General features: G+C 32.3%; 1 protein-coding gene across 2 annotated transcripts in view; it reads left to right on the top strand.

The window, feature by feature from the left end:
• The first annotated feature begins 14,443 nt into the window (after nucleotides 1-14,443).
• The window catches only part of LOC128190154 (uncharacterized), a 38,623-nt gene continuing 26,861 nt past the window's right edge, over nucleotides 14,444-26,205 (top strand). For both annotated transcript variants that reach the window (XM_052862069.1, XM_052862068.1), the window contains exons 1-4: nucleotides 14,444-14,498; nucleotides 14,610-14,843; nucleotides 23,290-23,406; nucleotides 24,006-24,057. In XM_052862069.1, coding sequence (XP_052718029.1) covers nucleotides 14,633-14,843; nucleotides 23,290-23,406; nucleotides 24,006-24,057 — 380 coding nt within the window. In that variant the 5' untranslated portion in view covers nucleotides 14,444-14,498; nucleotides 14,610-14,632. The remainder of the gene's footprint in view (nucleotides 14,499-14,609; nucleotides 14,844-23,289; nucleotides 23,407-24,005; nucleotides 24,058-26,205) is intronic.

Raw genomic sequence — 26,205 nt, 5'->3', positions numbered from 1 at the left:
TTGTCTGTAAACCATTTTATATTCTCACCTTTGAGAAATTGTACAAATGACCGAAGAACTCTATCCACCGCGGCCAATTCTCTCCATGTGGAACTCATAATTCTCTCAGATTCTTCCCATAAACCATGAGAAACATTTTTACCTGTCCGTACGCAATAACCGCCATAACCAGTATCACTTGCATCTGTGTACACTACCAGATTAGAACTTGGTTTAACTTTCATATCCCTTCTATTCAACATATCTAAAGACGATTTCCAGAAACTTATCTGTTTTTTACTTTCCTCAGAAATTAAAATCATGCTATTCCATGTTGGAGCAGACACAATGTCAATACTAAGACATTTGGTCATTAACTGAGCTACACTTCCGATAACAACAGACATAGATATGATTTGTCCAACTAAACTTGCTAGTCGTCTTACCTTTATTCTGCAATTCTGGTTCATAAAATACTCAATTTTGAAAATTGTTTTATGAATCTTAAATACACGCTTTTCAGGAATGTAAATTTTCCCCATATTACAATCCAAAACAACACCAAGATACTCGATAACTTGACAAGGGATCCACATGGACTTTTCCACTTTAGGCACAAAACCTGAACAAACTAAATCATACTGTACCTCTTTGGATATTTTGCATGCTTCGTCATACTTACTATGGCAGCCAAACCCATCATCTAAATACATAAGTACAGTTTTACCTTCTCTACGCCATTTCTTAACTAAGGGTCGTGTGAGTTTAGTAAAATTATATGGCGCAGATGTGAGACCAAATGGCAAAACATTAAAACAGAAATATCGATCTTGAACACCAAATTTCCATGAAAATCCTAAATATTTTCTATGGTCAGGAAAAATATCTATATGGTGATATGCACTTGTGATGTCAAATTTAAAACACCAACTATTTTTATTTGTATACATAAGAGCGGTTCTTATATCGTCATATTTCACAGACTGTTTCCATACATGCTTATTAACTTCCCTTAAATCTAATATAAGCCTTCTTTCCCCACTGGAGTTCACTGAAACAGAGAGAGGATTAGTAACCAAAAACTCTGTATTTTGTTCGGATATCAAACCGTTTTCTAATAGCTCCATTATTGCTCCCTGCACGAAAACATCTTCCTGTAAAGCAGATTTATTATTATGCGAAAAGCTCTGCTGTGGTAAAGAATAAAAGGGTATTTTATAACCATCCTGAATAGTATCTATGATATAATGACAAGCATCAATGCATTTCCAAAATTCAATATTTGATTTTAATCGCCCTCTAACAGAGACTTTGCCACCTTCTTTATACTCATAGCATTCGTTAAACTCATCAACACAACTTTTTCCATCATAATACTTATCTTTTATCAAAGATGATTCTTTAGACTGTTTAGCCTCTCTATTTAGCGGACTTAAGCTCTGGGCATTCTTTTCTTTGGTGATTAGGTTTTCCGCAGTGGAAACAGCCAATGGGAAATCTAGTAGCAGCTGGCATGATGGGAAAGCCAAAGGGCGTTGGGCCACGAAAAGGCTGTCTAGCTGGAAAAGGAAAATAAGGAGCACTGCTCCTAACATTAGAATAGCTACTCTTAGATTTCAGTTTTTCTTTTTGCTTCTCCTTTTCTTTCTTTTCTTTCATGGCTTTATTTTCCGCTTTAAACATTCGTTTTTCGTCATCCGAATCATCAGCCAATGAATTGGTTACATAATTTTTCACTGTACTCCACCCACAAGGTGATGCATCAGCCATTTTGATAAGTTTGTTACGCTTATTACAAAGTTCAACTGATTCATGAATAAGTTCCTTGCAATAATCATATTTATTGTTATTCAAGGCCCACGAAGCCTGCGTCAACGTATCAATAATCTTCTCGTTATGTTCAAATTGATCTTTGTTACCTGGATGTTTCCAGACTATCGCTTGTTCTGACTTTAACTTCTTCACTTCAGACGATACGGAGGAAGTTGCTCCCTGTAATTCTCTTTTAAAATTATCAAGTTGCATTGCCATAGTATTCTCCATGTCCATTTTCTGTTCATTCATTTTGTTGAGAATGGCTTGTAGCATGTCTGCCTGAGCCCCGCCCGACATCTCCTCGTTCTGCATGCCGAATTTAAACTTTCCGCTGTATACGTGTCGTCCTAAACTGGTATTTAACACCTGAGCAATAGCATTGCTAATAAACCGGTTCTTAAGAACCAGGTGACACAAACAGGTATTCGAATGAAAACCTTATATATCCGGATAGTTAATTCATTATTAAAACAAGTAGAAATTGATTTCTGTCTAATTCGTCCCTCAAACGAAAGAAATCATATATACCCCAGTGGCAGTAGAGGAGCGATCGAAACTAATATGGCGACCAAATGTTTTTATGAATTCATGTCAGCTTTAAGGAGAACATGTTACAAATAAGAAGTCACCAAAAAACTTTTTAAATAGTAAATGTTCTGGATATCTTTTCGCAAATCGAAAAAAAAAAATCCAGCCTGAGCACTATAGATTAAAACCAAGAGGCCCAGGGGCCACATCGCTCACCTGAGCAACAATTGCCTTAATTCTGATCAAATTAGCACTATAGTATCAAAATATCTTGACAACTAAGTACAATAGATCGTGCTAAAAAAAATTAAATATCTGCCAATTTTTATCCACCTCTTTTTTTGGTAAATACCAAGCCCTTTTTGTTGTTATACCTGTAAGAAGATTTTTCATTATTCCTATATACCCCACCCCCCATTTCGTGGCCCCACTTGTCTCTAGGGAATCATGATTTCATCAAACTTAAATCTGCATAACCTGTGCTTTCACACTAAGTACTGAGTTTTGGACCGAAAACTTTCCCAGAATATTTTTAAAGATTTTCTCTATATATTACTATGTAAAAATTCAAACCGCCATCATGGCCCCGCCCTATCTCTAGGGACTGTGATTTTGCAAACTTGAATCTACACTACCTGAGGATGCCTCTACACAAGTTTAAGCTTTTTCTGGCCTAATAGTCTTTAAAAAGAAGACTTTTCTCTATAAATTCCTATGTAAAACTTGATCCCCCTCTTGTGGCCCCACCCTACCCCCGGGGACCATGATTTGAACAAACTTGAATCTACACTACTTGAGGTTGCTTCCATTTTAATTTGAGCTTTCCTGGCCAAATAGTTTTTGAGAAGATTTTCTCTTTATATTCCTATGTAAAACTTGATCTCCCCATTGTGGCCCAACCCTACCCCTGGAGACCATGATTTGAACAAACTTGAACTACACTACCTGAGGATGCTTCCATTTTAATTTGAGCTTTTCTGGCCTAATAGTTTTTGAGAAGAATATTTTTAAAGATTTTCTCTATATATTCCTATGTAAAACTTGATCCCCCATTGTGGCCCCATCCTTCCCCTGGAGACCATGATTTGAACAAACTTAAATCTTCACTACCTGAAGATGCTCCCATTTTAATTTAAGCTTTTCCGGCTTAATAGTTTTTGAGAAGAAGATTTTTAAAGATTTTTTCTATATATTCCTATGTAAAACTTGATCCCCCCATTGTGGCCCCACCCTACCCCTGGAGACCATGATTTGAATAAACTTGAATCTACATTACCTGAGGATGCTTCCATTTTAATTTGAGCTTTTCTGGCCTAATAGTTTTTTGAGAAGAAGATTTTTAAAGATTTTTTCTATATATTCCTATGTAAAGTTGATCCCCCCATTGTGGCCCCACCCTACCCCCAGGGACTATGATTTTAACAAACTTGAATCTACACTACCTGAGGATGCTTCCATTTTAATTTGAGCTTTTCTGGCCTAATAGTTTTTGAGAAGAATATTTTTAAGGATTTTCTCTATATATTCCTATGTAAAACTTGATCCCCCATTGTGGCCCAACCCTACCCCTGGAGACCATGATTTGAACAAACTTGAATCTACACTACCTGAGGATGCTCCCAATTTAATTTGAGCTTTTCTGGCCTGATAGTTTTTGAGAAGAAGATTTTTAAAGATTTTCTCTATATATTCCTATGTAAAACTTGATCCCCTTCTTGTGGCCCCTCCCTACCTCCGGGGACCATGATTTGAACAAACTTGAATCTACACTACCTGAGGATGCCTCCACACAAGTTTAAGCCTTTCAGGCCGAATAGTTTTTGAGAAGAAGATTTTTTTGAAAAATACCAACAAATTTTCAATAATTCTCAATTATCTCCCCTTTAAAGAGGGCGTGGCCCTTCATTTGAACAAACTTGAATCCCTTTCACCTAGTGGTGCTTTGTGCCAAATTTGGTTGAAATCTGCCCAGTGGTTCTTGAGAAGAAGATGAAAATGTGAAAAGTTAACGACGACGACAGACAACGGACAAATTGTGATCAGAAAAGCTCACTTGAGCCTTTGGCTCAGGTGAGCTAAAAAGAAGTGATTAATATGTGACCGATAGAATGTAATCTAAACTTGTTTAAAAACTCATGTGAATATTCTTTAAAATAATCATCGAATGCCTCAAATCAGGACATTTTTTATCGTGCCAGCACCTACCGCAAACATGGAACTTGATTTTTAGACGGTGGCTATAAATAGCCACGGTCTGTTGCTACGGTCCTGGCCGGTGTCGTATGATTTAAGGTTCGCCCCGTAAAACGAACCGGCCGGTGTAATGAAGAATAATGACCCCCGTAGAATAATGGCCGGGGGTCATTTTTCGACGTAGAATAATGACCCCCCCCCCCCCTTAGCTAAAGAATAATTGGATTTTTCTGAAGAAAAAAGACCCAGGGGTTATTTTTCTTCATGTTAAACATGAAGAAAAATGACCCCCACCCCCGTAAACATGAATAGAAATTGGTTACCCCGTATCCAAGATATGACCTTGAAATTACTTAATTTTTCACTCTGTTCAACTGATTGTGAAGTTATAAACACAGAATTTGTAAATAAATCGCTGTTACAGTATATAGTTTTTGATATCCGTAGCAAGCACACACAAAACACTCTTACATTGCCACAAATTGATTGTTAACAGTTACGTCACTTCTCTCGAAGAAATACGGCGGGAAATGACGCAAATAAAGAAAGATTCATACACAATGAGGATATTGTGTGATAGTTAAAAGAAAAATAATCATGAAATAATAATTGTTGTAATTGTTGTAATAATATAAGCAATATTCATCGGTGAATGAATTGTCAATCTTAGAATGATACACGTATATATCTTGATTGAAAGAGACTGAGGGGGCAGGTAACGTCACTAGGAATATGAATACTTCTTATTTAGATTTCTTGAGGAAAGTGATTTTTAGACGGGGTCACGTGACCCCGTCTATTGGTTTACTGTCAGCCGAAGTCTCAAACCGGATGGCACGCGTAGAACACATGAATTGAGTCTACGCGAAAGAAAATAGTGCAGCTTTTCGTGCATTTCTGTAAATATATAATATAAAAACACGCATTAAATCGTTTCAACCTCTATGTGTAAACCGAATTCTATAAAGAAATTAAACAAATAGCTTTAATTATTGATCAAAATATTCTTGCTCGGGTTCAATAGTTGTAGTGTTTTGTGGAATGGAGTTACGTAACTGAATGCACAACGCCGTCAAAGATTCAGTTGGTGGACGAGCTCATAAAATCAATAGAAGAGGTTGAAGGTTGAATCGAAAGTAAAGTTCCCAAACGCAATGTGCCATTTTTGAAAAAGTTGTGAATTTAATTAAATACCGAACTTCATGCGCGAGCCGAGGTTAAAATACACAGATGTCCTACATATTAAACGGGTGTTTCATTGGCTTCCAGTCAACACGCGTTATGACTGCTGTTCATCTCTAAAAAAAAAAATGTGTACATAGAAAAAAAAATTCTGAATTTGCCTTCTCGTTCATTGACTCTTTAGTTAATTAAACTGAATTTAAATTTTAAACAATAAATTGTAACCACAATCTATATAAATTATACATTTTGGGTGACCAATAGATTAATTGATATATACAATCTTATCGATTGAAGAACCAAGTTAAATGTTACTGTTCATGTTGTCCGGCTTAGTTGGAATATATAATCATGGAATTTGTTTTAATGTTATGAGACATTTTCTATACTTTATAACGGACAAAACTAGTCATATTCGTGATTTAAACGCCTCTCATCAGAAACTCAGCTGATCTTTCTTCCATTGAAAAATATCTCGCACCAATATTAGACCTATGAATTCAGAGATAACGCATGGTTGTTATGTTTTAAATTTTTAATTTATTGTGTGGTAGCACATGTAAATGAATAGGACTTATTTCAATTTTAAGAAGTTAAAAAGTAAGTTTTTATCGTAGTTTTAAAATCTGAATTACAAATCTTTTTATTATAGCTCCTCGAAAAATTTGTAATGAAATCGCTTTCGAAATTAAGTTCATTTTTCCAAGACACGCATTAATTTGTGCGTTTAATAAATGAGAGTGTATTGAAAGGACAAATATCCCTGAAATGACAATGTCCTATAACATTTGTTAATTTTACTGTTAAAAGCGTAACTTTGCATATTTTGAAAAAAAATTAAATCAAATAAATCTTATTTAATAGCTAAAATTAACAATTTACAATTATCATATATAACAGCCAATCAGGAAAGGTCTACGCCAAAATATGACGTGATTTATTCACTTTTGGTCTCCATTTTCTAGTTTTATCGATTTGAAAAGCAGATGACTGAATTCGGAGTATGATTTTAAATGAAATTTCAGAAACGGTTGTATTGCGATTCGCGTAAATGATGCACAAGTTTACACAAAAAAGTGGTAAGTGGCGAACGAATTTATTTTTCACCTATTCATTTTATATGAATCGCTGCAAGAAAATCATGACAGGTAAGAAGGTCTAAAAAATCAAAATGGCTACGCGACAAACTTTTTTTTATTGTTATAGTACTTGTAATAATCTTATTGTAAAAAAAATATTTCTAACGTTAGATGCCTGTGTTTGTTATCGGTAAACAAAATTGTTAACATTGTTCGGTAATTCAATAGTTTGAGAGTTTTCGGAGTTTTCATAAACCTTGTATAACAGATACCGTCCGACTTATAGATGTTCCCTTTGATCACAAAATAAATATAACGAATTAAATTATATACCTTAATATAGTTGTTTTGATTTTCCCGGTTAGTTGTAGTTTTTTTTAAATTTTCTTGGGGTCTTAATTTACATAATATACCGTTGTGTCAATTTTCTACAATTATGAAGAACAGTCCCGGTCGGGATTTAGCAAATAAAAAAAAGTAGATTGAAACAACTAATTCAAACTCATAATTTTTAGAACATAATTGAGGAAAACGTAAACAATTACAAATTCAAACTTTCAAGACCCCGCCTTTCAGTACTTTGATTAAAAATCATTTTGCGTTTGTTTTGTTTTCTTCTACCTAATACATGAACATCAATATCCTAAACATTTGTTGTAATGTTGTATTTGTGATCATGAATAGACTTTATTCTTTTAGAGGAAATGTGTGAAGAGTACTTGACTATAGTAAATCTTAATAGATAATAAACACTGATCGATTATAATAAGAAAATATTGTTTCTAAAAGCGTTGATAAGAGGTTAGGGCCCATGTTAGGGGTTTATGTCTCCCTTGATTTTGATCACACGATCTTTTTTGTATCCAAAGTTACCAATGCTCATACAATTATTGATGCACTAATCATCTTGATATTAACCAAATTTACTAAAGTATACCGACGATAAAGTAAACTAGAACTGTCCTAATGGGACTAATACCCCCGCAAGGCTAATTTCAAATGGGACAAATAATTGAATTGAACAATAAAGGTTTGGAACACATACAAAAAAGAATTCTAGAATTGTAAAAAAAAAAATAGTTAACAAAGAAAAATTAAAATCAAAATTGTCAGAATTTCACTGTAAATACATATCTATAACAGTAATACATTTACAAATGTATGTATCTGATGATATATATATTTTTTAATTTAATTGCTTTAAAGAGAAACCAACAAAATGACAATATCCCCTCCCTTTGCAGTAAATGGAAATACCAGTAGCCAAGCAATGCTCTTCTGTTGATAAAACTTTCAATATCTTTCTAATAAGAGTCTTGACAGATGCAATTAGTTGTTTCAAATTTTCCTTACTTTCTCCTATGGCACAACGGAACTCCATATCAGAAAATTGATCCCATAGGACTATGATTTTCTTTGATGAGCTTGTTAAGTTAAATAAACTCCCAAAACATAACCATAATTACCATACTATGTAAAAATATGTAAAAAAGAAAATTTAATATTACAAACAATTTTAAAATTGCCAAAACACTACAATCATATCAGTTATTTTGAATTTCATTTAAATTAATGCCCAATAGGGTCACTTCATCAATATACTTGACAAATAAATTTAAACAACCTCTAAAAATAGTTTAACTTCTTTATTAATAATGATATTATTTATTTCCTTATAATGATAGAACTTTTGGTTTACATAAAAAAGTTTTAAAATAGCCCCAAAACCATCACCTATTTTACAGATTATCAATTTCCCCCAAACACATGCTCCATCTGAACCATGGCTCAGATAATGGCTCCCTTGGGACAAATGAATTCAGCCACACTTGTCTTTGATGTTCTTATTAGCTCCCAAGAATTTACCATTGACAAACAAAAACTTTGCATTGTCAGTTGATAGAATACTTATAAAAAATAATTTTTTTTATTAAGACATAAACACAAAAACCTCCATCTGGATGTATTTATATAAATATATTTTTGAGTGTTTTAATACTATTAATTAATTAATAAAATCTGTAAGGATTACTTCCCTTACTTTTCAACATTAGTGTACAATATATAGAACAAGGAAAATGAAAACTGTCATAAAATCATTAAATCTTGTCTGATCTTAAAAAAAATTGCAGGTGCACATCTTCAGATGGTGTTCAACATATGTACAAATTTTCAAACTGTTCCATGCAGTAATAAAAAATTCTTTAGGGGGGACAAAGTTGCGTCTACAGACAGACGGACGGACAGACAGACGGACAGGGTGAAACCAATATACCCCCCTAAACTTCGCTTGCGGGGGTATAAATATATTTTCTGTACGAGTACTCTCAGTACTTTGATGATTTTCCTTATTGGCCGTTAACATCTACTGGCGTAATGGCTGATGTCAGTGCTTACTACCTTTAGCTTGGTTATAATGCCTAACAGTGGAGAAAACTTTTCATAATTTAGCTTTTATCATTAATTCTGGGTGATGCACCTGCATTACCAGCAGTTTGTAATAGTAAAAATCAGCAATGCAAGTATAATTCATGAAGAATATAGAAGATGCGAAGAAGAGGATGCGAAGACGAAAGTGCAAAGTTGCGAAGGCGAAGAAGTGATACTACTATCGCTTCTCCGCCTTTGCAACCTTACGCACTCTCGCCTTCAAATCTTTGCACTTTCGCCTTTTTAGCTCATCAAGACAAAGTCAAGGGGAGCTTATGCTATACCACCGGCGTCGGCGTCCGAAGCTGGTTAAAGTTTTTGATGCAGGTTCTGTATCTAAGCTATTACTTGTCCTATCTTCACCAAACTTGCTAACTTCACCTAACCTGAATAGATGGTGTGTCTTATAATACAGATGCACCTGTCAGGCTTGAATGCTGAAACTGAGCCATAGGTTTACGATGCTTGATGAGGTTTAGTTTTTTGAACAGGTCACATAATATTGTATCATTTCTAAAAAATATTTTATGATATGATATTATATCATGATATTGTTATGTATAGTATTGTATATTATGATACATTATTGTATAATATTATATTGTATTATTAATTAATTATTTAATCACATGATACTATTACATATGATATTGCAATATATAATATTGCATCCTATGATATCATATTCTATGATATTGTAACATACAGTATTGTATAATATGATATAATTGGTTTCTGTAATATAGAATTATATCAAATAAAATTGTATATATGATATTGTAATATTATGAAATATCGTATCATACGATATTGTATAATATGATATTGGTTTATATGATATATTATCATATCACATGAAATTATATTTTATGATGTTGTCATATATATATTATTGTATCATAAGATACAATATGTATAATATAATTGAATTATACAATATTTCATTTTATCCCATGATATTGTATTATTTAATATGATACAATGTTGTATCAAAAAATATTGTATCATATAATACAATATATTATTTATTAAATATGATACAGTATCGTACAATACAATATCATACCATATTATATAAGATAATATCATATGTGTCAATGTTATGATGTATTCTTGCAATATGATATTGCTTCATATAACACTATATTGTATTATGTTTAATGTATTGTATTATTGGATCAAATACAATAATGTATAACAAAAAACAATGTCATATCATACATGACAATATCATATCTCACAATTTTTTACGGTATTTTATGATAGATATTGTAAGTATAAAAGGATGCAATTTTTAATTTTATATTATGATATTGATTAACATATGATCATATGATTATCATACATTTTTTTAACAGATGATATACGATATTGTGTCAAAACAGAATTCATGAACATCCAAGATCATAAAGGATGGTTTTCATAAAATATGATAAAGATGGTCTCATAAAGGTGATGCCTCATAAAGGTGATGCCTCGTCTCGGTGAGCTTTGTAATGTGATTACCTATGTTTTATAATTGCGGAGCTCTCTATCGTTTAAGAATCCGAGGCATATTTTGGAAATTTTATTTTTATAAAATGAATAAAATTAAATTATCCAGGGGGATAGGGTCCGGACCCCTCTCCCCTTTTACTGCGTGAAATTATTAATATTAAATTTTCCGGTGGTACGGACCCCCTCTCCCCCTCTACATCCATCCATGAGCAAGGAGTGTCGCATAATGAAATTAGAAAGTTACTGTGTTTGATCCACGGTAAACAGACGGCTGGTAAGTGACATTAAATTTTGTGTGGAGTAGATAATGATAAGGCATAGCTAGAACTGGTAAACATATATGTCACATATACACATTAAAATATTTATAAACATTCTTAGTAAGCGCGATGGCCTAGCGCATGCGTACCAATAATAGCCTGGATTAATCGGAAAACGTTGGCGAGTACGGTGCCTGCATTAAATTCATGTAAAAGATCGTGACTAGCTGAATGCAATAAAAAAAGGCGAAGGCCAAAGTGCGAAGATGCGAAGGCCAGAGTGCGAAGTTGGTAAGGAGCGATAGTAGTATCGCTCCTTCGCCTTCGCACTTTAGGCATCACATCTTCACTATCGCCTTTGCAACTTCGCATCTTCGCCCTAAGGTCGAAGTGGCCCTATCGGAACATATAGATATATATAAATGTAATTGTTAAAGGGGCATGGTCACGATTTTGGTCGAATTCTATTTTTCTGTTTCCATTATTTACAATGCTTAAGGAAAGCATTTCTACTGATCAAATGAAAATCAAATGATGAAATTTGAGGGTCAGTTGTAAAGTTATAAGCAAGCTACAGGGCTCAAAATTCTTTGTCATATAAACAAGGCCCGTGCCCTGTTTTTGTTTACATAGGTTCGATATACCAGTAAAAAATCTTTTTCAAGTTGATATGTCTATCTTCATCTTCGGTCTATCTTAATAAATAAACAGTTCCTTACGTTTAACACATTCATTAGGTCTAAAATTGGAATTTTCACTTCAACATTCAAAATGTAAACAAAAGCTTTGTTTACATAGCAAAGAATTGCAAGCTCTGCAACTTGCTTATAACTCAACGAACGACACTCAAATTTTAGTTGCCTATTGAAAATGCCTTACTGAAACATTGTGAACATTAAATCAGATAAATAATTTTTGACTAAATTCGTGACCATGCCCCTTTTAGATGATAACCATACCCCAATGCAATACGTCAATGTCTTGTTATAACGGAAGTATTTTTATTTTCTAAGATATACCCCTTCTTTCACTTTTAGTTTATTTGAATATAAATTATAATTCATGTTACTTTCTGTAAACTGCAGCAGTAAAATTTACAATACTGTAAAGACTATTTCACAAATAAAAAAAAAATATACTGAAAAACTTTAATGTACAAGGGAGTCATTATTCTACAGGGGTCACTTTTCTTCATGTGGAGTGTGCTCATTTTAATGAAAATGACACTTATTCTTCAGGCAAAAGGGTCATTTTTCTACGTAGAATAATGACCGGGGGGTCTTTTTTCTGCGTAGAATAATTACCGGGGGGTCATTATTCTACGTCGAAAAATGACCCCCGGTCAATATTATTCGGGGGTCATTGTTCTTCATTACACCGGCCCCCTGTCACGTTTATTGTTGTGCTTGGGGTTCCTGTGTTATTTACAGTGTTCCGAAAGGCAGTGTTGTTTTGGGTGAATTAGAAAAGTGGCGGATCCTGAGGAACATTGGGGTGCTGTTGGAGTCGAAGATCTGTGCTGGATTTCATTTAAACTGCTGTAGTTGTTAATTGACTGGATATTTTTGTGTCCTGCGATATGCATAATCTGGTTGGCAAGTACACCCGTCCCTTCTTCAGGACATCAAAATTAATACTACATATGAAAGAAGAAAAACATCTAAAAAAAACCAGCATTAAACTAAAAACTAAATAATATATAAAAACTAAATAATGTATATATACACCGGATCGAAACGTGGCAGCTACATCTTTGTATTAAAGATTTCAATCCCGAGAAAGAAAATCCCGTCCGACGCAGCGGACAGTCTGTGAAGAAGTGCTGAAAGATAACGCGAACGAATTAATTTGCTAATTGGGGGGTTGCTGTTAATTAAGTTGTACTAGTAAGATAATTCGTAGTGAAGGTTTGTAGGGAAGAAAGGCTCTGTAAAAGACCACATATATATACATAAGAGTGTAAAAACTGATGGGAGTTAAATAAAGAAAATAAAATGGTTAAAAAAACAACTAAAAATACATGTAACAAAACCGATTAAGGAACGAGCTAATAAGTTAAATAATTAACATGAATAATAGTTTGTACATGGACCCAAAAGGATGATGGTGATTTTGCTACGAAAACAAATCAGTACTTAGTTGATTTTCATTTTAGTGAAATCACTTATTATAATAATTTGTTCATGCCGTCATGGCGGAACGACTTCAGTCTATGCATCCAAAATTTTGGACTGGTCAGATGCGAAGAGAAAAAATAAAGAAAAATGTTGGATGCATAGACTGAAGTCATTCCGCCCTGCAGTATCACTTATGACTAATATTAGTAGTTGGTGATGAAATTGTACCTATATGCTCTCATATATTTTGATCGCTTTAAAAAGTGTGTGTGTGTGGGGTGGGGGTGGGGGTGGGGGGGGGGGGGGTGACATAACGAGAGTACAGGGAATTGGAAGTTAACAGTGTACCCCTACCAAAAGTTTAGTTTTTTATAACTTGCATAGGATTTTCTAATTTTCGGTAAAAATGATACTTCCATAAAGGTACAATGTCAAAAATAAGTGTAAAATCCAAATACATTACAATATTAATTTTTTTTGTTATTCTACCGAGGGGCCATATGGCACAATATCCTTCTTTGAACGCCCATATACATTCATTGTTTCTCAGACGAGCGATGTGGCCCCATGGGCCTCTTGTTGTTTTTATTGTATCATTCTAAGATCTATTTTGATAAGCAAAGAAAACAAATTATACTAAACTAGTTTATTTAAATGTAGAAAAAAACATTTATTTTGTTTATTATTTATTATTTACAAAAATATGAAATATTTTTCGTTATTTTGCTAGTGTAGTGTTTCCAAACATGAATTCTTTATAAAATGAATGCTACATTGTGGTCAAGTTAAAATATGTTGTTTATTATGTGATTTTTGCTTGCATTGATTTAAAATATATCTTGTACTAGATTAAGTCTTTGCTTGTTTTTTTTTTTTAGATGTTGGGGTGCATTATCTAGGGAAAAGGAAAGATGGCCTATTATTTTTGTGTTATTCGGGTCCTTTATGCATTAATATAAATTGAGAAATTATAACATTAACCAAATAATTTTGTGGGTAGGGCTCTACCTTAAAGTGTAACGTTTACACATTAAAGTGTAAAATTTACTCAATAAAGTGTATATTTTTCACATTAAAGTGTAAATTTAACAGATTAATGTATACATTTTAACATTAAAGTGTATATATTTTACACATTAAGGTCTAATTAAAAAATGTAAATAAAAGCTAAATTGTGGCACTAATTCGCTTCCATAGATATGCTCCCTTTCATCCGAACCCGCACATTAAAATTAATAAATTAATGAAATAGTTTGACGTGGTCATAAGTTTTAATCATTTTGAAACAGGATTTCATCTTTTATTACAAAACTCGATCATCGAAAACGAAAGTGTATTTTCCATTTTTTAAAACGAAAGTAGAAACAAAATGAACAATGTAAAACTTTGAAGAATTACCAACATACGTGTATGTCTGGGTAAGTTATTCAAATTTTTCATCAGACTTTTACAGAACCAATATATACCTAATATACTCGTGATATTGAACATTTCATTTTTTATGAATAATTGTATCAACTTATTTGCAGATAATAAATATCCATGAAGGAATATGTGGCTAAAAATAATCCTAGCGTTTTTTGTTTACAACACAATCAAGTCGAAAAGGCTAGTTATTAATACAACTTGTTTGGAATTATCCGATCCCTCAAATCAAAAGTTTCGTCTCTCCTGTGTGAATTCAAGTGACTATCACTGTCTTCTAGATAGAGATTCAATCAATGAGTATGAGGTCTGCAGGAAGTGGAAGTGGATTGCCGCAGGTAAGAGTAGACAGTTATTACTATCCAATGCTCATGAACCATTTTAACAAATATAAAATTAATGATGTGATTTAATTTAATCTTTTGTTTACATTAAATAGCTATTGGAACGGAACGGAACCAGTTAAGAGGCCCCCAATGGGGAAACATATTTTTTTTTAAAACGCCATTATTTCAATTTAACTTATCGTAAATAGAAGATTGTTTTTCAAATTTTGATGTTGAATGGACTGTGTATTACATGAAATATACTCTATAAGTCATTACACGCTTCTTTCCCGAGAAAACATTAAGTCACTAGTTGTTTAAGATGTTAGATTGACATTGTAAATATAAAGCTGTGGTTTAAACCAAACTAAATTAATCTTAAATTTGTGTGTAACATCGATGAAAATCTTTCTTCCGAATAGATTTGTTCTGATTCCGTTCCGTTCCGCAAAATACCATTACCCCTGAGGATATTGGTATTTAACGGAACGGAATCTTTCAAACTTTTTAAATAATGGAAAATGTCATAACAACTACTCGCCGTTCCTGGAATTTTTATCAGATTCTATAGGGATTAATGAAGCAAGCCATCAAATCAATTCAGTCATCTTGTGTATGTGCTGATTATTAATTTCAGCGTTTGAGTGCGGGTGTTGTATACAACAACAATTCTTATTTCATTGTTTTATCCATTTTATATTATTATATTAAAAAATCCATGGAAAAATATGAATGGATTAGGAAAACATTGATACAATTATACATAAATTTTGTTCAGGAAGTCATACATCTCATCTTTAAAAATTGTTTTTTTTTTAATCATATAATCAAAAGAAAGTTCAAACATTTAAATTGGTTTCTGCGTAATTTTCTTCAAGCAGAAAAATGCTGTAAGAGACGTCAACCCCTTTTTCTTTTAATTTTTAAAGTAACGCTAGGTTCTCACAGTCGTCACTGGTATAAAGCCGATATGCGTATCATTTGGTACGCGTATCATAAAATGGCGACATGTTTTGCAGGTTCGGAAGTTACACTACTCTGTTTATTTATTCAGGTCGTATTTTAGCGGGTAAAACATACGTGTAGGAGGGGCTACTGAGTCCTCACATGTAGCGACTAATTATATGAAATAAATCTGCATATTAATTGATGTTTCCTGCATCAATGAACGTCCCTATGATATGAGTACCTAATACATGTTTTATTTTTTTTTATATACGTTCCATATTTTGATGATATGGATGAGGGCTGCTTTCATATTATATATTGTGTTTTCTTATTTTTATTGAACTGTGCAGTTTTGAGACGTTGAAAGCATTTGTATTATACTGCATTTATTATCGATACCCCCAGAGCGTTAGTATGTTGAACACTTGGGATATACTTCATAGAAGCGGAAAATAAATATCCAAAATGTCAATATAACATTAAATATTAAAGTCATTGTTGATATACGCTTAATACTGAACCTAGTTTCTGGAAACACTTCTTTTGTGGAGAATTTAGAAACAATAATGAATCCAATGTAAGTAGAAATTTGTAGCATTCAAATATAATTGTAAAGAAATTCAGTTGATTTAAAATGATAAATACGCTGAGATCTACATGGTTCAGGCTTTATCATTACAACGGATTTCATCATTAAACGGTAACATTTTTCAAAATATTGTCATTAAGTTGTTTATTGTTTCATTCGTTATCATTTTTAATTTTAAAACGTAATTCAAATTTAACTACTATTTTGGGAAATAATAAGAAGGACCCTGCGTAACTATCATTCGAACCTGAATATTGAAAATAGAATTAAAGTAAAATTTTGGTAATCTGATGATTATACATTTTATATAGTTACCTGTAGAATCACACATATTTCTCATTTATAGCTTAAATTATTTTTTTTACGAAATAGCCTACAGTAAAATGTATTTTTACTTCTTTTTTTATTATTATTTTACATGAAAGTTATTCGGAATTTTTCTGATCAAAACAGCTAGTGGATTTAAGGATGTTGGCACCTGAAATACTAGTAATGTCAATCATCAATAAACCACTTGGATATAAAGATAAGGACCTAAAATGTTTATTTACTTTATTTGTGACCCATGTCACACGCCATTTTTTGGAAATTTAGGGCCCCAAACAGAAAAGATAATTTTCCTGAAATTTTTGCAAAAACAGTTTGAACTAATATTTAATCATGATTTCAATACAGTATGAGATTGAGTACATGTATTGACTATAAAGGTAATATATAAGTCAATTGAAAAAAAAACTTGCTCTACTGGTGGCTTCAAATGCCAGTACATAATGAGCACAACAGAAGATATTAAGATTGTTGCAAAATTTTGGGGTCATCAAATTATAACGCAAATTAAAAAAAAAACATTAGTAAGGTAATTTTCCCAGAACTTTGCATACCAATAGACATACATATAATGTCTCTTGTAAAAGTAAACAAAAGTTTAAGATATAGCATGAAATAAGCTAATTTTAAGCCAAAATTGGAGTTGATTTTTTCTTAACTTCTATGAAAATGCCAAAATATATCGATAGAAATATCAAAACGTTGTTCAAGCATGTTTTTCAGAACATCATGAATATATCGTCATACACAATTTATTCAGAAGTTTGGTGTGCGCTGAAAATTAGGAAGCTAACGAAACAGTACTCTAAAACTTTTGAGGTTTGAAAATTGTTCATTTTCGTCTTGAAAATATTCTGCCACATAATATAGTTCCTTACTAAAGTCAAGTCTAAAAATGTAAAAAAAAAATTTAAACAATTTTATTCAATAAAGATTTTTTGGCATTGTAAAATATAGATATACTTCTAGAATGAATATGTGATGCAGCATTTTCAGACTAAAGGTGACCAAAAAAAGCTACCCAAAACTTCAGGAACGAACTCTGATCACTAGCATCCATTAACAAATACGAAGAGGTATGAACATATTTCTTTACACTGTAGGGTTTCGTTGAAGAGGGGTCGATGGTTGTCGCGATTTTTTGGACTTTTTTTAATCTCTTTTAAAAGGAGAGCTTTATATAAGAATATAGGAAAATGACTAAATTCGAAAGTAGAATATATACTTTTTTTAAACTAAATAATACATGTAGTTTATAGCTAAAGAGATCATATCTTAAGTTTCAGGAAGATTTGATGGCTAATGTTGACCACCCATCAACCTTAAATTGTATTTCACAATTTTACTATTTATTATGATTATACTGATTTCCAGTACATGTTGTGTACTACCTTGTCTACAATACTCAGGTATTTCACGTGTAAAAATATCTCTGTAAAATTTGAATATTACTCTGATTGCATTATTCAGTTATTGGTTTATTATGTATCAATCGTACAACTTCGTACTCGTTCGTGAGAGTATCGTATAGAAATCGTCTTCAATCTTACCTGCTCGTAGAAAGATCTCAAAGCGTTTGTTACTTAATCGCCGAAATTCGTTCATGAATCGCCACAACTCGTCCTGTTATCGCACAAACATCGTACATTGTCGAGCGTAGTCGAGTCGTACTAGATCTAAAAAAAAAAAAACCACTGTTTGTAGAATTATCGACACTGACTTTGCGATTAAATGGGCTTGGACACGATTTTAGATCAATTTTTTTTTATTTTGTATAACATAGTTTATTGGTGCATTTTAAATGATTGAGCAAAATATTAAATGTTAAAGTCAGGTTACAAGCGAGATACAGAGGTAATAATTGATAGTTATGTAAACAAAGCTCGAGAATTACCATTTTTTAGACAAAATGACTTGTAAAAAACAATTGAACTAATTCAATATCTTCTTAAATACTACTAGACTTTGACCCGTGCGTGCACGGGTTGACATTGCATATCGGACACTTACGAATAGGTACATCGACACAGTTTATTATTGAAATTTGCATAACAAAGCTATAAGCCTACAATAATGGTATTAATTTCACTACACTTTCCTTAGTTTGGTAAATCTAACTGTGTCTCGGGAAAGGCACTCCCCACAGTTAGAATGCATCCGTTATACCCGTAATGTAGCAGAAAATTGCAGAATCGCTCCGGAACGATTATGGAGAAAGTTAATGAAGTTGCCTTGAAAATAACAGTCATATTCATCACAACAAACCTTTTTCAGACTGCAAATACCTTTTATCTAAAAATTTTAATCCACAGAATGGAAGAATTCAACACCTTTTCACCAACGTACACGTATTCTCTTTGTAAAACTGGGTCCGTAGGACATTATTCATTTTTACGATAAAACATATTCTATCTTCACTCTAACAAATATAATGTAACGTTTTCGCATGTAATCAAATATTTTTTGTCATCACGAAGACAAAAGTAATTAAGTAGATACATGTACTTGAAATGTATATTTGTTATTTTATACTTTCTCTCATAAGAAATCATTAATATATATGAACAGAATATATAGCAAAAGTCCAATGAAAATTTACCCGTATATGTATTATCATTTCTGAGTTTATTCATGCAGATGTGATATTGTGGAAACGTAAACTAAAGATCCCGTTAGCGTGAATGTATTGCGCAAGCGCAAGATTGTAAAATCCGAAAAATCCAAGTGAATTTTTGAGGAATTTTCGTTGATTATTAATTAGCGAAGCTTAACTGAGAAAAAATAAAAACAAATTGGTAATCTGCAAGTACCAATTATGTTTAAAATATATAAAACAAAAGACAGTATTCTTCCGATTTCTCGGTATTAAAGACAAAAAATTCGAGTCTATTATTTTAATATAGTAGTATAGATTATCAACAAAAGAAATTTACATTTAATTGAAATTTACAACTATACAACGAATATGTAAAAATTACAATATTTGAGCTTTGTTTACAATGCAGAGAATTATAAACTCTGTATCTTGCTTTTAACTTGATATTTGATTTTCAATGTTTGACATAGCAATATAAACTTCTATATTTATCAGTATAAACATTGAAAATGGAAAAATAAAATTTGAAAATTTTAAGTCAAATCGTGTCCAAGTCCCTTTAAGTGCGATTTGTAACTTTTAGTAATTTGTGGGCAATCATACTATAAATCTTGACAGTGTGACAGGGTAATAAAGAATGACAAATCATAGCTAATCGTGGAACCTCCTATTATCTTATGCTTTGATACGAGGTTGTGCTAATCGATACGCCGTTAATGTCAGACGCGACCTATCATCCATTTTTTCTATTTTTCCTATCTCCACAAGTTATTCTATATCTATATTTTCATTTAATATGATACCTTTTTTCTTTAGATATAAAGTGTTCAATTGAAAATACATGCTATGACTTTATTTATAAGCATTCAAATGCATTTTACATGGTATTTTAAGAAAAAAGCTTAATATTCTAGCTCCGAAAACAGCCCGGTAATGTACTCTAAAGTTTTGGGAATTAACATGTTTAAATGTTAATAAATAAGGAATAACATATAAAGGTAAATTATATAAAATTGAGGAACGTCTTGCGAGTCCCTAACCTTTAAGACATTAAAAGGGCATGGTCATGATTTTGGTCATAATTTATCTTTCCGTTTTTTTAGTTTCTACAATGTTCAGTAAAGCATTTCTTATAGTCAGCAATCCCATATGCTCTGTTGCGAAAGGGTATGCATAATAATGATGGTGACACTATTCGCAATTTAAGCTACGATTGGACCGCAACGGATACATTTATGTAGCCCGACTGACCATAATGACACTTCACAACTGAACGCAGCGCAGCTTACTGAGATCATCTCGATTAGGGGAGCTTGATAAAATGCAACATGCTGAGCTTGGTAAAGTGTTATGCGATCTGAAACGAAGACAACGAACGAATGATTACGGTTGAAAAGTAATGGTGTTGATCGTAGAAAAAGTTTTAACAATCAAAATATTACCTCAAAATCTGGTGAGATTTGATGCCAAATTACTATAATTAATCTACGATTAAGACTGTAGACCGTGGTGAGAACAGGCTTGGGGCAAATTACATTGTAAAGTGATACATTACATTACCATTACTTCATGAATTTGGGCATTAAATTACCATTACGTAAGTAAAGTAATATATTACCATTATCATTACTGTGTGTAAATCAAAGCAATAAGAAGTTTTAAAAAACTAAAATTAATACTTATATAAAAAGTTTTGCTAATGTTTTAATAAATAAAACACGCTTCAACATATCTAAAGGTTCACATTTAATGATTAGATGATCATTAAGTGTTGTTGCACTTTATGATCATCAAGGTTTCAAAAGTGTAATCTTTTAATTGCATCATGTCCTGTCCAAGTCACGTTAACAGTAAGACATATATGTTCTGCATTAATTAACTGCTCTTTCAGCAACCTTTGGATTTCTGTGGCCTTTTCTTGTAGTAGTTTAGTCGACAAGTGCTTTCGACTGGGAACTTGAAATTTTGGATCAATGTCATGTATTAATTTTAAGAAATGCTTGCTTTCCACAATGGACAATGGTAGTAGATCTCCAGCGACAAACATGGTTAAAGAATCCAAACCTTGTTTTTTCTTAGGGTCAGCCGCATTATACTCCACTATTGGACAAGATACAAATGTTCTGATTGTAGATTGTCCCTCCTTCTTTACATGTTTTGTTGGTTCTAAGAGTACACCTCTGTGTTTTCTCTAAAAATAAAAGACAAAATAAATGATACCTTGTATTTTATGTCCGTTCTTACTATACAGCACAGAAAATGAGAGAGAGAGAGAGAGAGAGAGAGAGAGATTAAATAAATAAATAATTGAAATTAATTTAAAAATAGATATTTAGTAATACAGATATTAAACACACGCAGGCAGAGAGAGAGAGAGAGAGAGAGAGAGAGAGAGAGAGAGAGAGAGAGAGAGAGAGAGAGAAAGAGAGAGAAAGAGAGAGAGAGAGAATGTCTGTCCTCTTTTCCCTTAGGAAGGATGAAGTGGTCTTATGGATTAGACATTGATCAGCAGCTCCATGCAAACCAGTTTAGTTAATGGTTCATGAACAGAGTCAAGAGAAGGGGATTGGGGTGTTGAGCACTTATCAAAACAATAGATCGTTTAGATTATCCTGAGGGCATTGTGTGTTGTTGACACATTTTTCACAGTAAAGATTTATTAAATGCACAACTAATTAGAGTACTTTTTTAAGATTTCAAACTCTTAATAACAACACTCTTAAAAAATTTATTCAATTATGTTGTTATAGCCAGTAATATTGACAATTTTAAAAAAATTGATTTTTTAAACTAATAAGTTAAAATGTTTTATCTCTTGAATTCTTTCTTTCTCTCTTTTATTACGATCAAATAATTTTAAATCAAGAACACTTTCAGTTCTTTTATTCACCACAATTCTAAATATGAATCTACATAAATAAGCATGGTAATGCAAATTTTTGCCTTATAATGCCAGCATTACACTTGATATTGGAAAGTAATGCATTACATTACCATTACTTGTAATGCTTAATTTGTTGCTTTACACATTACTAGCATTACTTTGAAAACATGTAATGCATTGCAATGCATTACCATTACATTTAGCAATACCCCAAGTCTGGTTGCGAATCGTGAAAGTGAGAACGTAGCATTTCTAACTGACGGTACTGTACATATTGATGTGAATTATTGCAATCGAGTCCTATTTGTAACTAATAACTGTTCAATGAAATATGCAATGCTCTAAGTCATTGGCTGGGTCCCGTCGAACTTACTGTAAGTGTATTAGATAAAATAGGCATTTATTTGTTTTATGATCTTCCTTCGAGTGTTTACAAAGTCAGATCATCGTTGTGATATAATTGATAAATGGAGATCTGTAGAATGTCTACATCTCAGATCAGAAGTAACTTCATTACCTACTCGTCTAACTCGTACAATTGTGAGATCTGTGTCTAGCTCACTACGCCTGACACTCAAATTTAATTAGACTGATAGAAATCCCCCACTGAAGCATTGTAAATGTTAAAAACGGAAAAATGAACTTTGACCAAAATTGTGACAATGCCCCTTTAGCATTTAACGACAAAGGTGTGCACGTTTTTCCAGAGTGTGTAAAGTTAAGTTAAATTTTAGCTTATACTTTGTGTGGTAAACGACATATTAGATAGATCATCAAAACATACGTTTTTCTTAAATTTACATACAGATGAATGATATATAAAGAAACAACCCCGAAAATATTTAGAAGAGTGGTAAAAATTAAAGCGAAACTGAAATATTTTTAAGGTACTGCACGGCCTTCTTAATCAATTTAGGATTTGAGGATCAGTAAGGTTAAACAAATATATCATTTTTGGTTTTGTTCGTAAAGATTTGGCATTTGTATGTGCCCTTTAAAACGTGTCTATTGTTTAGTTTATGTATTTATGAATTTCATATTCATTACGCACAGTGTTCATACTTGCATTTATTTTATTTTACTGTAATTCTGTAGTTTTGCGATTTAATTCAAGGTAAATGTGCGTACTTTAATACATATGAGGAGGGTAATATCGATGGAAGACCTTGTATAAATTCAACAGATTTCGTTTGTCCAAAAGACCTACATTCATCTAAAGAAAACACAAACTGTGAGTATATCATATTATATTCGTATACTGTTTTCTTTTTATCAAAAAAACAAAACAAAAAAACAACAACAACAAAAAACAAAACTATGAAATATTCTTCATTGACACATTTTTTGCAAATGTGTATATATTATATCAATAAATAACAAAGATTGATAAAAAAGTATTTGCATCGCGCATCTCGTGGACACAGAATTATTGAAAATCAATTACAATATATATGACCTAAATAAGAATTGAAATTGAACAGCATTATTTATTACATTGTTTTGTAATAAACAAAGAAATATCTATTAATTAATACTTTCTCATACCTGATAACTTACTCTACAAACTGTTTTGTTCATTTTTAAATCTTACAGTTTGAAAATTAAGACTTGACAAAATCAATTTACGTGATTAACCTCAAATCCATGCAACCTTTTTTTATCATGTTAAAATATTTAAGTAACTCATAGTTCGTAAATATAAATGTTTGTATGGTGTTGAATGTTGTATAGATGTCAACTGATATTTTTTTCTTATACATGTATATGCTTTCTAACTATAACATTGAATATAGAATATTTCTTTTATTTTTAATTTATGTCTTCTTACAGATCCTGCGTGTTATATAAAAATCATCACCAGCACAATAGCAACAAAACTAAGGTATGCTCGTTAGTTATTAAATTGAAAATTTTGCCCACAGACGTCTTCTGCACAACTTGTTGGTCTCCAAATTATAAAAAACAAAATTTCAATTGCATAAATTGTCATTATTTTGTCCAGAATGACATGTATGTTTTAAAGACAAAGTTATTTTTTAGTATTCTGAGATGTTCAAATACGGTCGGGTAATTAAATCAAATTAAGTCCAAAGGGGTATATGATAAATTTGATCACGAATGACTGTATTTGATCGCCTCACAATATTCAAAGAATGATTCCTTATTGCTCATGTTTTATAATTTTCATCAATTTTACAATTAATTTTAAAAATAATCATTTATGAAATGTATTGGATTATGCGTTACAAAATTGATTCGTAGGGTTATCACAGACAAAGACACTGGAATGTGTAAATATTTAAGTAATTAAAAAAACTACAATCGCAATACTATCGTAATAAAGTAAATTTGCATATAGTTATAAATAATTCATTGAATATATTGTAAGAAAATTACGGCGGCGTGGAAGGGCCAGATGAAAAAATAAAAAATTCTTATTTGTTCGGACAAAAAAGTTATTTGTTCGGACGAATTACGATTTGTTCGGACGAATAAGTTATTTGTTCGGACGAATTACGATTTGTTCGGACGAATTAGGATTTGTTCGGACGAATAAGTTATTTGTTCGGACGAATTAGGATTTGTTCGGACGAATTACATTTTTGTTCGGACAAATAATTTATTTGTTCGGACAAATAAGTTATTTGTTCGGATGAATTACGATTTGTTCGGACGAATTACGATTTGTTCGGACGAATTACGATTTGTTCGGACGAATTACACATTTGTTCGGACAAATAATTTATTTGTTCGGACAAATAAGTTATTTGTTCGGACGAATTAGGATTTGTTCGGACGAATTACGATTTGTTCGGACGAATAAGTTATTTGTTCGGACGAATTACGATTTGTTCGGACGAATTAGATATTTGTTCGGACGAATTAGGATTTGTTCGGACGAATTAGGATGTCATAATCATGGATACATAAATGTGAAAAGTCTAATCAGTTTACATGATCATGCGCAGATCCAGAAAAATTTACCGGGGTAGTGGTGGTGGTGGTGGTGGTGGTGGGGGGGGGGTCTGATAGATAGCTTTGTTTGTGGGGGGGGGGGGGGGGCAAGGCCCCCCGACCACCCCGGCTCTAGATCCGCGTATAGATGTATGCCAACTCTAGTCAGCGCAGGTTTTATCTTTGCTAACTATAAGTTTTATTTCGCGCAATGCCAGAAGAAATGATTCCAATAGTCATAATTATATGATTCCGCAGGTGGATTTCGATTGTCGATGTTTATATTGAAAATGTAGTCATTCTCCTGTTTACTTGGGACACTGGACATACGAAATTATCTTACGCCTTAACTTTATACATATACATGTATACGATCAAAGTTAACTGATATGCTTCGTGGAATTGTAATAATCGCACAATTACTTAAGTGACTTATAAAACAAACTAGTTTTTACTTATACTTTATAATATAAAGACTACATGTATATTTAGACTACATGTATCTGCTCTGGTAATGATGTAGATGAAAGGGGGGGGGGGGGGGGGGTCAAGCCACCCCTTTCCTTCAAATGATAAATTGTTAATAATATAGACATAGGTGTTACATGTATACTATCTGACATGTATGCAATATCTGACATATTGTGCTGTCAAGCTCAATTTTCAAACTCTATCTATCTAAAGGATTGGAGTTATATTATCATGGTGCCATGGGTTTTCGATAGTCTAAAACTAATGTTAACCTTAATGGTTGTCTCATTAGTCAACTTTGAATCTATTTCATTTTTAAAATCAGACATAGCATCAAAAATCGTCGATACAAAATCAAAGTTAGTCGTCATCATATGCAGTTTTTATCTATAAATAACCTGGATGCCGCATTCGACCGATGAAAATATGCGTCAGATGTTTACGATAGTATGATTCATAAACAAAATTTTTCAATAATAGTTAAGAAAAATGAGATACAACCTTTTGAAAATATTGTATAAAATTGTCAATTGTTTTGTAAGCTTTTATTTCACCTTAAATCGTCCAATTATTTTAATTTTCCCCATAACTTGATTCAATCAGT

This window comes from Crassostrea angulata, chromosome 6, assembly GCF_025612915.1.
Source record: "Crassostrea angulata isolate pt1a10 chromosome 6, ASM2561291v2, whole genome shotgun sequence".
Taxonomy (NCBI): Eukaryota; Metazoa; Mollusca; class Bivalvia; order Ostreida; family Ostreidae; genus Magallana; species Magallana angulata.
This window is presented reverse-complemented; position numbering and strand designations above follow the sequence as displayed.